Source organism: Carcharhinus amblyrhynchos, chromosome 9 (assembly GCF_965287045.1).
Source record: "Carcharhinus amblyrhynchos chromosome 9, sCarAmb.v2.hapA, whole genome shotgun sequence".
NCBI lineage: Eukaryota > Metazoa > Chordata > Chondrichthyes > Carcharhiniformes > Carcharhinidae > Carcharhinus > Carcharhinus amblyrhynchos.
The window spans coordinates 66,531,920-66,548,119 of record NC_137332.1 but is presented as its reverse complement, the minus strand read 5'-3'; the positions used below and the strand labels follow the sequence as shown (position 1 = coordinate 66,548,119).

General features: G+C 39.2%; 1 protein-coding gene across 1 annotated transcript in view; it reads left to right on the top strand.

Annotated features, from left to right (window-relative positions):
• The window catches only part of cdc73 (cell division cycle 73, Paf1/RNA polymerase II complex component, homolog (S. cerevisiae)), a 338,701-nt gene that overhangs the window by 183,242 nt on the left and 139,259 nt on the right, over nt 1–16,200 (top strand). The window contains exon 11 of the mRNA XM_080195857.1: nt 11,849–11,906. Within this exon, the coding sequence (XP_080051983.1) occupies nt 11,849–11,906 (58 nt within the window). The remainder of the gene's footprint in view (nt 1–11,848; nt 11,907–16,200) is intronic.

The following is a 16,200-nucleotide window of genomic DNA, read 5'->3' as shown; positions in this document are numbered from 1 at the left end:
ATTCAGGTACGCTGAGGGAGAATTTAGCATGGCCAATGCACCTAATCAGCACGTCTTTCAGACTATGGAAGGAAAGCAGAGCACCTGGAGGAAACCCACCAGCAGTGCTAACCCCTCTTTCACCTTGCCGCCCTTGGTTAATTCAAAAAAATTACCGAGGGAAGTGTTAAACTAAAATGGACCAAGTTTGGCTTCATCCATGGGGTTGACCAGCCTTTGCCCTTTGAAAGCCTTCTTTTAGGCAATGCAAAACAAACAATTTCAAATAGATTTTTTTCAAAATCATTGACTGTCATTTTCATTAAGAATTCAGAAAAGATTGATAGTGAATATGTAATTTTTTTTATTGTACCTCAAATTTTGGAAGGACCAATAGAATTACAAGTTATGTTCTTCCAAACTTGGATGCTGTCTGAAGAAAGAATTTTGAGCTATATAGCAGTAAAATGAAATGTTGGCTATAGTTCTCTCACCGGTGGTGGGAGTATTATGACTTGATGAATAAAGTATTGCAGTATGTTGAAAGGCATTTATTTAGTGTACTTAAGTTCCTGTTTGCACCAGTAAGTGAAATAAGCCTAGTGAAACCATGCATTTGCGCTGTATTTGCTGCTTGCCCTTCTAGTCACATTAAACCACTTTAAGCATTAGCTGAGAATTCTGAGATCCAGTGATCTCATTGATTGGCAAAGCACAGAATTTTGACTAAACTATTGTTAGAATATTTTGCAGTGTCTTCTACAAATTCACTTCATTTTATTGATTTAAAAATCAGTGATCCAACATTATAAAAATTCATTTTGTATCCTAACTCTCTCGGTTCCTACATTTTTTGAGTTTTGCTGTTTAACATTTTTTTCTTTACTTTTTTGTTCTTACAATGCACCACTGAACATTTCCTTATATTGAAGAATAAATGTCTACATCTTCATTCCTTTACAGTTCATCATGCAGCCTAATATATTATTGATGAGCTTTGCTCCATTTTCTCTTCTGACTATCCAAATCATTTGCATAATCAGAATGCAAAGGTCATGTTAATATACATCCACATTTAGAAACGATGCATTTACTCCTCTGTTTTCTAGATTTAACTGTGCTATTATCTATTAAGCTACATTTCCTTCAGTACCAATTGTTTTACTTTTCACAACATATCCCAATCGGATCTTTTCTGGCAACCATATTAATAACATCAGATGGCTTTCATTTTTGTGAATGCTCTGAAATTATTTTGGAACATTTAAATTAGTTGAGGATTGTTTATCCACTACACATCTATCCTGACTGTCCACATTCTAATTTTCAGTAATGTGATCTGATGTTATGGACTCATTTGTTGCGTGTGGAGGTTGACTTCATTCCATCTATGATCAGGCTGAGTGAGGTGTTAAAAGTAAATCTTGGTTAATGTTTTCATGAACTCATTTTGGTGAAACGATTCTGAGTATTGAAAGGTGTATTACTGTAGGTCAATTAACATTTTAAAGTTGAGAAGAAGTGGCTATTTAGCTACAGGATTGAAACAAATGCTGACTGCTGTGCTCATGAAATGCAGCTGTTTGAAAGCCTGGATTGAGCACACCGTTTTGTTCCTAATTGCAGCTTGCCATAATTTGTACTTCCTGAGATGCTAAACTGGACACTTGCAGGTTTAACATTCAGTTGCAGATGAGCAAAAATTTTTGTGGAGTGGCATATATGGGTTCCTCATACCCACTGAAGATGAGGAATACATTGGCACATTACAGCTGGTCCACAGGCTCTTGGACATGGCAGTGGAGCTTCTGATGTGGCTGTGCCGGCGTTGCACTGAGGTAAACACAGTAAAAAGTCTGACAACACCAGGTTTTAGTCCAACCGATTTATTTGATAGTAAACGCACAAGCTTTCGAGGTTTCCCTCTTCGTCACTCTCCATTCACCCGACGAAGAGGGAAACCTCGAAAGCTTGTGCGTTTACTATCAAATAAATCGGTTGGACTAAAACCTGGTGTTGTCAGACTTTTTACAATGGAGCTTCTGGCAGAGGACTTTTAGAGGAAAAAGGATGCTCTGATACTGCAGAGGGGGAAGAACATCACCTCCCCCTTCAGTCTCATTCTCCTGCAGCAATGTTCTCTCTCGCTCCCACTCCACCCCCTGAGTAACTCAGAAAACAATTGAAACCCACCTACGTCAATTGTTTGCTGATCAGAAGTGGGCATTATGACAACTGTCAGCTATCTAACTGGATATGGTTAGTACTACTGCCTCGCAGCACCAGGGACCAGGGTTTGATTCCCGACTTGGTCACTGTCTGTATCGAGTTTACGTATTGTTGCTGTGTCTGTGGGTTTCCTCTGAGTGCTCTGGTTTCCCCCCTGAGTCCAAAGATGTGCGGGTTAGGTGGATTGGCCATGCTAAATTGGAACTCAGTGTAAAGGGGACTAGCTAGGGTAAATGTATGGGGTTATGGAGATAGGGCCAAGGTGGGATTGTGTTAGGTGCAGACTCAGTGGGTTGAATGGCCTCCTTCTGCACTGTACGATTCTATGATTAGTAGCATGAAATCAACCCCTTAACGTGCATCAAAGTGGCTGCTCTTAATGTATTTTTCAGTTCCTTTGGCAAGAGGACATTTAGTGCTAAACTGGTGATTCTGCTCAAGACCCTGTCTTGGCAACCTTGGAGGATTTTTAGTCCCCTTGGAATGAGCTGTGGCCTGTAGGTTCAAGGGTCAAGGCAGTTTGAATCCATTCCCTGTGTCTCCTCCTTCCGTGAGGTAACTGTTACTCTAACACCGTCAGATTCCAACAACTGCTAGGCTTTGAGCATGAGAATGCTGCAAGTTGCCCACATCTCACCATGCCAGCTCTCTCTCTCTGTCTTCCCCCCCACCCCCAAATTTTCCTCTGTCTTGCAAACATTAGGTCTGCAGTGTCAAGACCACTATACTGCTAGCACCTGGTTCAAGATCCTGGGAATCCCTTCTTAATGCTCATATCATCTCAGTGTACATCCTCATCCCTGAAATGTTCCAGTATTCTCCACCACTGAAGTTTCCATCTGCAAAGTTCCCAGAACTGAGCACACGTCTCTGGAATTGTTACAGAAATGAGGTCAGGAAAAAGGCAGAGTAAGGAGGTTAGTTTAACTTTTGTTGAGAGCAAAGTTGACTACTGCAGACATGGATAGTAAGAGGATGATAGTATGAAATACTACCATCATACTACATGGATAGTATGAAATAAGTGTGCTTCTTTAATGTGTAAGGTAAAGAAACAGGACATCAGAGGCTAGGTGAAAGTTTTCTGTATTTAAAAGAATGATTGGATGGGGGGAAAAATGAACTCGAGAGGATAGTTGGCTGCGTTGGAATAACAGCAAAAATTTTAAAAAATAGCGGATTGAGAGGCTATGGAAATAAATGTCAGCAATTGATTTGATTATGAAAGAAGCAAGTTGAATGGTAATAGGCAGGGCAAAGCTGGCAAACTGGGGAAGAAGTAAAGTGAATGGGGAAACAAATGTGTGCACATTAGCAAGTGGATTGAATGAGAAACGGCAAAAGAGAAAAACATTGAAGTACATCCAAGATGAGTAGTTAAAGAATCCTTTATAAATGCATCAGGATTGACTGGAGTTGTATTGATGGTCGTATGGCAAAAGAGCATTGAAAAATCTTCTGGATGATATCAGTAGAAAATAAGTGACAGAAAAAAATTGCTAAATTAATTGTAAAGTTAGGTGGCTAGATAGGAATAGGAACAAAATGGAGTAGGCAAGCAGGATGGTTGAAATAGTGAAATAAACCTATTAATTTCTTTCTCTGATTGTCCATCAGGATAGAGGATGACTTGTTTCTATTCTGTTTCCATGGGCTCTGATTTGGCTACTAAGTCCAGTGTACCCTCTGCAGACTGTGCCAAAAGTAGACTAGATGGGTGCTGGGGTCAGGTAGATGAGTTATTTGGAGGTTTGTGCACTCCCTCCAATGTCTTAACTTTTCCTCTGTACGTTCACGATAAAGCCTGCCAGTGTGTCTGGTACCTTTCCAAATGAACATTCTTCATTTTGGTCAGTCACAGACCAAGTCCTCTTGTGAGTTCATAAGGATGTTTGACCTCTCAAAGGTTGATTTGAGGAGATCCCGAAAGCAGAATTTCTTAAACGTTAGATGAAATTCTGGGGTTGTGAATTCTGCAGCTGCAGTGGCTGCTGGACATGGAATCCCACTGAATGCTAACAGCTGTGAGTTCTATTTAAATACTTGCTTTTTAAATAGTGGATGTGACCTAAATGTCCAATGCTTGAGACTTGACTCCTGGTCCAAAAAATGTCACCGGAAGGGTAAGATTTTAAAAATACGTGAAAAGTTCGTCGGGAAAACTCTATCGTGCACCTCATGCCACTCTTCCTAGACTCTTCTGTGGCCCCTGCTCTCTCAATTCTCTCTGAGGAGTCATAAAAATTTCAAATCCTTGAACTGGGGTTTCAGTGGGAAAGGGTTTTGAAGCAGGGCCCTGAAATATTCAGGGTTGATGCAATGATAGGGCCTTGTTTGACAATGCTATAGGGGAGATTAAAGGTCTTTAAAGATTTAAAAAAAAGCAAAGATGTTTTTAAAGCTTGAAGTGAAGGAAAGAAGCAGCAGGCCAAGTATGTCAAGAACAACAACATCTGATTCACAGGAGCGAAAGGTAACCAAAGAACAGAGAATAGCACAGGAACAGGCCCTTCAGCCCTCCAAGCCTGCGCTGATCACGTTTACCTATCTAACCAACTGCTCATATCCCTCTAGTTCCCATTTGCTCATGTGCCTATCAAAGTAAGTCTTAAATGTGGCTGACATAACTGTCTCAACCACCTCATTTGGCAGTGCATTCCAGGCCCCCACCACCCTCTGTGCTTAAAAAAAACTTGCTCCGCATGTCTCCGCTGAACCTCGCCACCACACCCCCCGCCACATCTTGAACTTGTGCTCCCAGAGCAACAAAAATTCCACAGTAAGCAGAGACTGCAACTATTTACATTGTGGCTTTTTTGGTTTTACCTAATTGCTCAAAAGCAATTTCAATATTAAATTTTGACATAAAGCATGAGAAAAGATTGTGCCACCAGGTCTGATGACATGTTTAAGCTGTTTTTGTCCAGTGTGACAATTTCAGCTTCAACTAACATTAATTACTTGGACACAGTGGATCCATCATCTTATTGTTATGCGGTGTTGCTATTTGCAACTTTACTGCTGTTGCCAATACATTAACATTCGTTGCATGTGAAGCACATCAGGATACTTTTGAGATATGAAGGTGCCAGAAAAGTTGGCTTTTTTGTTCTTGGTTTGTGCACAGTTAATACATTATTCACATGTTCTTGTCTACAGTGAAATGCTGGGAAGTTGCAAGCAGAGCACATTTTTTATAATGTGCTTGAATATTTTTAGTTTATAATAAATTGAGAGATATCACACCTGACAGTTTGTAGGGAAGCAACATAAAACTTTTCTGTAATTACAGTTTGCAGCACAATACTCATTAGTCTTTTACTGAGACAATTCCCTGCTGATTTAGAATTTGACACTGAATGTAAGTTGTGTTAACTATATAGGAAGCTGCATTACTAATTGACAACTTTATTATTAGTCATCATTTTTGAGATTTGAGAGCTGTGTGTCTGCCTAACGAAAATGCGTGCAAATTAACAGAAACTATGAAAAAGTCTTTTTGAATTTTTTTTGTATATTCATATTTTAATTGCAATGCTTCCTGCTTCTTTAGGAGTGCCATTCTAGCAATAATTCCCTCTACAGATCTTTGCTTTTGCCTAGAGTGTTAACACATTATTATCTTGCAAGTTCTTCAATGCATGCCCTTGATGCTTGCTTAATTATCTATGGCTTTCTTCTCTTCCTATCTCTGGCATCCTCTTATGAATTTTAAATTGAAGTATGTCTCCTAACCTTGATCAGTATAAAACAGTACTTGCAGTGCTCTGTTCAAAGATCTTGGAAATATAGCTATAATAAGCTGCTTACCAGAAAGGGGAAGAGCTATTGCCTTATTGTAATGAAAATGGTGACTATTGGTGTGTAAATGATAACCAGTAAAGAGGGAATTCCTGTGTAACCAAACTAGCATTTAGATGTTCAACTTGTTGTGTCTCTATTGCAATCTTGAAGATTTGTTTGTATTTTGCATTTTTCTTCAAACTGAGTTAACCAAATTTTTACAACTAAATGCTGTATTTTGAAAAATGTCGTGAGATTTGATAGTTCGTTTTAATGAATAAGCCATTTTTACTATACTGGTATTTTAAATGTTTTCATATAACATATACTGGCCACATTGGTACTTTTCAGGGAGATGGTACTATAAAGCAGATTAAAATTGTGATCTACATCAATAAGGCGACTGCTATGGTCAGGAAACGTGAAGGAGGGAAGTTCTTTCATCCATAACAAATTTGTGGCTAACACTAAAAAGAATATTAATCATTTTGCACATGAGAATCAAATTGCTGTTTGAAACTTTGTTTCTCAAAGATTGTTGACATTTTACAGTTCTGCCTTCTATTTATGTGCCACAAGAATGGCTGTACGCTCTTTTCTAACTACGAGGCATCCCCAAACTAGGCACCAGGACCATTGGTGGTAACTTTATATTTTAATTCCACCAACTGCCTCCAGACCACCAGAAGGTAAATGCCACAGTCTCTGCTTGATACCTTCCCACATAATGCAGTTTAGTTTTGGAATTGAGTTTACTGGGAATCAAAACCCATTCCATGGGGGACAAGGTGGGGGGAGGGCAGTGTTGGTTTTGCGTTGAGACAAAAATGTGTGAGGCATAAGAAATGGGGTTAATGTCGTGGAGAAAGGTCACAGTTTAAAGTTGTTGAATTCAATGTTGAGGTTTGAGGACTATAAATGTGCCTAATTGAAAAATGAGATGATGTTTCTCTGGCTTGCACTGTGGTTCATTGGAGCATTGCAGCAGGCCAAGGATTGACATGAAGACTTGAAAATAAGATGCTGAGTTGAAGTGGCAAGCAGCAGGAAGGTTGAGATCATGCTTGCATACTGAATGAAGGTGTTCAGCAAAGCAGTCACCATTCCATGTTTAGTCTCCCCAATATAGAGGAAATGCACATTGGGAGCAGCAAACATAATAAACCAAACTGAAGGACATGCAAGTGAAACACTGCTGAACCTGAAATGAGTGTTTGGGGCCTTGAATGGAGGTAAGGGAGGAAGTAAAGGGACAGGTGTTGCACCTTCTGCAACTGCAAGGACAGGTGCTGTGGGAAAGGGGTGGGGAGTTGAGTGTAATGAAGGAGTGGACCAGGATGTAATGGAGAGAGCAGTTGCTGCAGAATGCTGACAAGTGGGGTGAAGGGAAAATGCGTTTTGTGGCAGCATCATGCTGGAATATTTGGAAATAGGGAAGTATGATCCTTTTCACCCCACCAGTCTCTACATTCACCTCACCAGCCTGTACGTTCAAAGTGAGCACAAGAGGGACCCTATAATGGTTCTGGGAGAGAGGGTAAGGGATAGGGCAGTGTTGCAGAAACGCAATTGAGTGCAATTAAGTCAGAAATGTCATTTTTGAAAGTGGTATCTTCAGAATGGATGCAATGGAGGAAGAGAAACTGAGAGAATGGGATAAAGTCCTCGCAGGAAGTGGGCTATGAGGAGCTGTAATCAGGATAGCTAGGGGAGTCGGTGGACTTGTAATAAATATTGGTGGTTAATAAATCACTGGAAATGAAGACAAGGAGGTCAAGGAAGGAAAGGGAAGTATCAGAGATGGATCTTGTGAGGATAAGAGAAGGCTGGAAATTGGAAACAAAATTGATCATTTTTTCCAGGTCCAAATGAGAGCATAAAGTGACACGGATATGGTCATTTATATGAGAAAAGGACTGGAACAAGGAGTGTTCCACATAATGAACAAGAAGATAGGTTAACTGTAGCCCATGTGCATACCCATGGCCACACCCTTTACTTGCAAGAAGTGAGATAAGTTAACCTGGGGATACAGATGCACCTGATTTCTGTGGCTATGACTCCTCTTTCATTCCCTCAGCCTGCAGTATAAATATTTCCCTTTTTAGCTTTGACAAAGGCTTGTCTACACTCGAAATGTCAGCTCTTTTCTCTCCTCACAGATGGACCAGACCTGCTAAGATTTCCCAGCGTTTTCCCTTTTGGTTTCCGATTCCAGCATCCAGAGTTATTTACTTTTATATAGATGCATGACCTTTGGCTGTAACATGAAACCTCTTCAAGATATTGGCATCGTTTTTCTTTCTGCTCCCTTACAGTGCTGGGGACCTGGGTTCAATTCTGGCCTTGGGACTGTGTGGCATTTGCATGTTCTCCCTGTGTCTGCATGGGTTTCCTCCAGGTGCTCTGGTTTTCTCCCACAGTCAAAAGATATGCAGGGTAGGTGAATTGGCCATGCTAAATTGTCCCTTAGTGTCAGGGAGATTAGCAGTGTAAATACATGGGGTTATGGGGATAGGGCCTGGGTGGAATTGTTGCTGCTGCAGGCTTGATGGGCCAAATGGCCTCGTTTGGCATTGTAGTGACTCTGATTCTCCTGCTCCTATGGCCTTTCTGGAGGCAAACTGAAATACTTAGTGAGACGAAAATTTGATTCAGACCATTAAAATTTGTTTTATAGAAAGATGTATGTGGAAGGAACCAACCAAACTAAATCCCACCATGGTTTAACCAATCATAAAACAACTCTTGAAATCAAGATATAGTATAAAAGTATAACACATTCTTATTGATGGATTTACTTAAAATTTTGCCAGTAAGGCATTGGTGTTGGTCTTGAGGTAGCTGACTCAATGTCTTTGTCTTTATGTGCAAAATATTTTTCCAGTTAAAAGTTTTGGCAATAAAATCAGTTACCTCTTAAACACTCCACCCCTTCTGCTTGCCCTGGGTGTGGATATTTTAAAAGAAACCCTTTCATTCTCAAAATTATTAAAGGTCTGTAAAATAATGAGGAGCACAGAACAGCTAGATAGTCAATGTCTTTTTCCAAAGGCAGGGGAGTCTAAAACTAGAGGGCATAGGATTAAGGTGAGAGGGTTAAGGTGAGAGGGAGAGACACAGAAGTGTCCAGAGGAGCAGTTTTTTCTCTCACAGGGTGGTGAGTGTCTGGAACAAGCTGCCAGAGATAGTAGGAGATGCGGGTACAATTTTGTTTTTTAAAAAGCATTTAGATAGTTACATGGGTAAGATGGGTATAGAGGGATATGGGCCAAATGCAGCCAATTGGGATTAGTTTAGGGGTTTAAAAAAAAGGGAGGCATGGACAGGTTGGGCTGAAGGGCCTGTTTCCATGCTGTAAACCTCTATGGATGTCCTGTATTAATTGACCTGAGAGTAAACCATTGTCCCCCCCCCACAGTAATCAGTTTGAAGTAGACTGTGAGCTGTTAGTGTACAAACTGGTTTTAATACACATCTTCCATGTTTGTAGCTTGTGACATTTGTTTGATAATCCAGATCAATTTCACTTTGTATTAAAACACAATTTAACTACAGATCTTTCCAACATTTTTCAGATGATTCCATAGGCAATAACTGTAGCTTTATTGCAATTGACCATATTGATATTTAAATTTATCAGTACACTTTTTTCAGTCACAGCATACTATTTTATGACTATCCCTGCGCATGATTAATAGTAAGCTATGTATTAACACAATTAACCTAAAAATTAACAAATGAATCACTAACTAAATTGAGCTGCACTAACAGCAGAAAATTGGTTCAGAGCTAGATATAATCATAACATGCAGATTATTGTAAAACCTTTTAGTTTTTACTCAGTTCACTGTCACCCGGATCCATCGTTTGGTGTTCCAACTATATTGCAGAACTACAGGAAGTGCTAATGCTTGGAACAGTTCATAAATTTTTGCTACCAAACAATATAATTTGGAACTCTGTGTGATCATTCTTAGATGCACATGTTCAGCTTTTTTTCATTGGCTTCAAGTGCAAAATTTATAATATAAGGAAAGATATGCTTGGAATGTCAATTCTAATTGAATTCAAGATCAAGAACACGCTACACACTATCTGGTGCGGTGTTTAGCTTCATTGACTCTGAAGTTCTCTGATTTTTATCCAGTGTTACAAAATAGATCTTGTTTTAGACAAGTTATATTTGTATTTATGGGTATTAGGAATAAGGTATTGTATTAAGCTGTTTATATTTCTGTAGTTGAAGGAAAGGAAACTGGTGTTTTAGTTTCACTTTAAAAGATGCCTGCATTTTAATGAGGTTTTACAACATTTGAAGTAGGAAAGCCGTACAGCTGCCTAGCAATTGGGCCCAAAGAGTCAGCAAAAGCAGTTTTAGTTCACTTGAAATAAGTAAACCAGTGGAAGCAGCTATACAACTGCAGGAACAGGCAGGACCTGAAGGGAGACTGCAAAGAGAAGGTCCCAATCTAAAAAACAGGTACAAAAATCAGGAAGAGGGACAGAAGGAAGTCTGAAGGAGACCTGCTAGTCAAAGGGAAAGAACAACAGAATTTGGAAAAAGATTCTGTTAAGTGAATTTTAGAATGTGGAGAAGAGGCTACAAGTTAAAAGACAGCACTGAAATATGCAGACCTGGACAATTCTACTTTCCTGTCTGTCTGCCCTCTCTCTATCTCTCCCCCCACCCCCCTATAACCCGTGACTCCCTTGTCAATCAAAAATGTAACTAACCCAGACTTGAATAAATTTTAATTTGTTGGTTGGTCCTAGTAAAATGTCCGGTTCTCCTGCAGCCAAAGGAAGTTAAAATTCTAATAACATTAGACAAATAGCCAGGAAAATTTGTTTGTCTTTGGAGTTGGCACCTGCTGCTGATATAACAATGCAAGCAAAAGCATTACATTGGAGGTACACCAACTCATTTGATGATGTTACCATGTAGGATTACATGTATCACTAGTTAATGATGGCATTACTCAGTTATGTTGCATGTGCACAAGTGAGCTGAGTATTGCTGCTTAAACTTTGCACCAATGCTTTCCATTTGGTGCAGGTTCACGAAGAAATTGCCATCCAATTTAAAAGTCAATCTGCTGTTGTATTGTTATGATATGATTTTTGATATAAAAGATATTAAATCTTTTGCTGAGACCACATTTCCATACTATAGCCAGTGTTTGTGCTCCTTGTTCCATCCTCACCCACCCCTATCTGTGTAGACAATTGTAATTTTTATTGGCATTGAGAATTTTTAGTCCCTTGTTGAAAAGGACCTTCCTCCCTTGAATCCAAAATGATCTCATAGTAGTTATGCATAGAATGTGAATTTTAGATTATCAGTTTCTCAAAAACAGTCTGTAGACTGAAATTAGTAATCCTCAACTGTTTTCCAATTCATAGTTGAAGTGCTGAACTGGTATATGGGTGTTTAAATATGTTGTTTTTTCCCATGATTTCTATGACGAAGTGGCACAATGGTTAGCACTGCTGCCTCACAGCGCAGGGACCTGGGTTTGATTCCTAGCTTGGGTCACTGTTTGAGTGGAGTCTGCACATTCTCCCCATGTCTGCATAGGTTTCCTCTGGGTGCTCCAGTTTCCTCCCACAGTCCAAAGATATGGTGGTTTGCTACATTGTCTACGCTAAATTCTCCCTCAGTGTACCCAAACAGGCGCCATGTATGGACACTAGGGGATTTTCACAGTAATGTCATTGCAGTGTTAATGTAAGCCTACTTGTGACGAGTAAATAAATTTAACAAACTTAAAAAAACATTTTTTTGCACTTTAAAATTATTTTTAGGTTCCATCGATGGGCAGTTTCAAATGATGTGAAATATTGTGTCTTTCAGGAAGGTGCTTCTGCAAGAAAGGCTCAAACACCTGCTGTTCAGCCTGTTCCAAGACCAGGTAAAAGATATTCAATGTTCTTGTTTTGACGAGAGGGTGCTATGGTGTTGCCATGACTGCTGGTTGATATTACCGTATCCAATCTGTTTTGGTTTATTGATGCTGTTGATGAAAAATAAGGTTTTAAAGAATGTTTTGTGATGATTAGAAAGCGAACAATAGCATAATACATGCACAAAATCCAAATGAACTGCATTAAGATAAAACCATTTTGAACTTATTGATGCAATGGGGCATTGCAGCCTGAAATTGAAATTTAACAACTCAGCAACAATGCACGGCTGTTATATTCCTCCTTAGACTGCAATCAATGCTTCCAATTCAACACTTAGTTAAATTAACAAAGCAAAGGTAAGATATATAAAGATTGTAACTATTTGAAGCATTCAGAAAAAAGTCATTGATTTATGTTTTGCACATTGATGATGTAATCTTTGAAAAAATGTTATCCTGAGTACAGTTAATATTTCATTTTGGCCATCATCTGTCCTTTGGCTTGTTGACTGTTTCTAAGAAATTATAAGAAATAAGGAAGCAGGTACATTTTCAAAACATTTAAGTTTCTGTTCTCAAGGTGACACATATGACAGACTACTTTCCCTCAATCTGTTTTACAGAAATTCTCTTATAGTATTAAAGAATATTGATATAGCTGGTTTGCCCACAGTTTGCACCTCGTTTTTTTTTTTAACTTCCACGAGCTTTGTGGGAACCAAGTGGATTTCTACAAAATTAAATTGTGATCAGTCCTACCTTTGTGATCAGAGGTCTCTTGCAATGCAATCATATTTCATTGTCATGTGATACGTGTGTACAATGATAGGCCATGTGTTTTTTTATCGCAAATCCACATGGATTCTTAACCACAGCCATGTCTCAGTATAAATAGTGGGGGATATAATTTTAACATATTAGAATACTGGTGTTAAAATCAACAGTGTGTAGTTCCTATATGATATGTTTCAATTGATGTGAGAATTTGAGGCTTGATGTTGATGATAGAACTAATTGAGAAGTTAGAATCAGCCAAAGTATATATACAGTATCAATTCCCTGCGTTGGAGAAGTTGAATGACTTTGTGTCTTATGACTTTCTTTTCAATAATAAAAGTATTGGGCATGAGGTGAAGAACCACAGTAAATGAGATGAGACTATCTCATGCTTTTCAATAGAATAGAAGGCTTAAAGTAAAAGAAGGTCCACTTTGTTTAATTTTCTTTGTCATTCTTTGCCTAATAATATTAGTAAAAGTACTATGACAAGCTCATATTAATTATTATGAAGTGCTCAACAGTGATCTTAAGATAAATCAGTAACATTTTAACTGCAGCTCCATACTCTTTTGATCATGTTTTATTCAGGCTCTTGCAGCCAAATGCACTAGATCACAACTGAGAATAAAAAGGTTTTGCTTGTAACTTTTTTTTTGTGAATGCAGTTGGCTAGAGTTTTGCTTCTGATGTGGGTAGTGAGAGTCAGGAAATTTCCCAGCTCAGCACATCCATCTTTGTTGTATGTTAATGATCTGGACTTCGCTATACCTGTCATAATTTGAGTTTTCAGATAATGCAAAAGACAGAAATATAGTAAACCATCAGGACAATTACAATAGACTTCAGAAAATCATTGACTGGTGACGCTCGTAGATACGCAACAGACTATTTTGGAAGGAAGAATGAGATGGCAATGCAAGCTAAATGGTACAATTTTAAAGGAGGCCTGGGGCTGACATGCACAAATCTTTGAAGGTGGCAGACTATGTTGAGAAGCTTTAAAATGCAAATGAAATCCTTGGAATAGAACATTATGCTCATTCTTTGTAGGACACTGGTATTACTCCGGTGTTACCTTGGCTGCAATTTCGAGAAGGTGTCACAGTCTTAAGTGTGTGGAACAAATTTGCTAAAATGAAGGGAGTTCAGTTATGTGATGATTCTGGAGAAGGTGGTCCTCTTTACAGCAGAGAGGTTAAGAAGATATTGAATGGAGATGCTTAAAATCATGAATGGTTTTAATAAAGAAAATAGGACACATTATTTCTAGAAGGACGGAAAGTCAGTAACCAGGGGGCGCAGAATTAAGGTGATAATGAAACAGTGAGAAGTGATGTGAGAATTTCTTGTTGTGATCTAGAAAACATCTGAAAGGGTAATAGAAACTGCATTGTAACTTTCAAAGGAGAGTTGGATAAATACTTGAATGGAAAAGATTTGTGGGGTTTGGGACAGAGCTAGTGAGTGGGTCTTTCTGGAGGGACCTTTCAAAGAACTGGGACAGATCTGATGCGCTAAATAGCGTCCTATGTAATATCATTCTGTGATGAACGTCGCCACATTTCTATCTCTCTACCTCCCTTTCTTCTTTTAAGATGCCCCTTAAAATGTATCTCTTTTGACTAAATAAAGTCCTGTCATTGTGTCCCCAGCCTCAAATTGTGTTTAATGATGGTCCACTCAAAATGCCTTGGGATTTTTTTTATCGCATTAAAGGTGTTACATGAATCAAGTTTTTAAATAAACAATTAGGCAATATAAACAAAATGCTTACATAAAATTAAAAATTAGCTTTTAATTTTGACACAATCCTTTTAAGATTTCAGTCAAGCCAATGTGTCAAGTTTCTCATACGTGCCTATAAACAAATTGTGAAAAATCTTTAGATTATATACTTCAGTGTATCAGATGCAACATAAATGTTTTTGTAAAAACTGATTGAACATTTCAGACAAATTTTATTTTGCTCATTCTTCATTGAGTTTTGTCATACATTCTGAAACTTTAGCTGGAATCACAAAGAATGCAAGACTGTCATGTTTTGCTTATAAAACCTGTAGAGAATCAGTTGGCAGCCAACAATCTTAGGTCAGTAAAAAAAGAGATAATGCTAAAGTTCAACTGGATAAAACCCTGTCACAAATGGTACTATGTTGTTGAGGCTTTTGTTCAGCCAGTTGAAAGTCCATGCTAACAAGCAGCCAACAGGCTTGCATCATTTTTTGTTCGGAAAGATAAGAGGGATTGTTGTTTGCCAACCATGGTGTGGTTGATGAAAGCTTACTGCCTGCAGATATCAAGTGAACTTTTACTACATGGTACCGTACTTCCTTTATTTGGTCTCTGTTAACATAGAAACATAGAAGAACTACAGCATAATACAGGCCCTTCAGCCCACAAAGTTGTGCCAAACATGTCCCTACCTTAGAGATTACTAGGCTTACCTGTAACCCTCTATCTTACTAAGTTTCATGTACTTATCTAAAAGTCTCTTAAAAGACCCTATCGAATCTGCCTCCACCACCATTGCTGGCAGCCCATTCCACACACCCACCACTCTGAGTGAAAAACTTACCCCTGACATCTCCTCTGTATCTATGCCCTCACACCTTAAACCTGCATCCTCTTGTGGCAACCATTTCAGCCCTAGGAAAAAGCCTATGACTATCCATCGATCAATACCTCTCAACACCTTATACACCTCTATCAGGTTACCCCTCATCCTTCATCTTTGCCAGGAGAAAAGGCCGAGCTCCCTCAACCTACCCTCATAAGGCATGCTCCCCAGTCCAGACAACATCCTTGTAAATCTCCTCTGCACCCTTTCTATGGCTTCCACATCCTTTCTGTAATGAGGCAGCCAGAACTGAGCATGGCACTCCAAGTGGGGTCTGACCAGGATCCCATATAGTTGCAACATTATCTCTCGACTCCTAAACTCAATTCCTCAATTGATGAAGGCCAGTACACCAAACGTCTTCTTAACTACAGTTTCAACCTGCACAGCTGCTTTGAGCGTCCTATGAACTCAGACCCCAAGATCCTTCTGATCTTCCACAGTGCCAGAAGTTCTACCATTAATATTATAATTTGCCATCTTATTTGACCTGCCAAAATGAACCACTTCACACTTATCTGGGTTGAACTCCATCTGCCACTTCTCCATCCAGTCTTGCATCCTATCAATGGCTCGCTGCAACTTCTGACATCTCTCCACGACACCTCTAACCTTTGTGTCATCAGCAAACTTACCAACCCATCCCTCCACTTCCTCATCCAGGTCATTTATAAAAATCACAAAGAGTAAGGGTCCTAGAACAAATACCTGGGGCACGCCACTGGTGACCGACCTCCATGCAGAATATGACCCATCTATAACCACTCTTTGCCTTCTGTGGGCAAGCCAGTTCTGGATCCACAAAGCAATGTCTCCTTGGATCCCATGCCTCCTCACTTTCTCAATAAGCCTTGCAGGGGGCACTTTATCAAATGCCTTGCTGAAGTCCGTATATACTACATC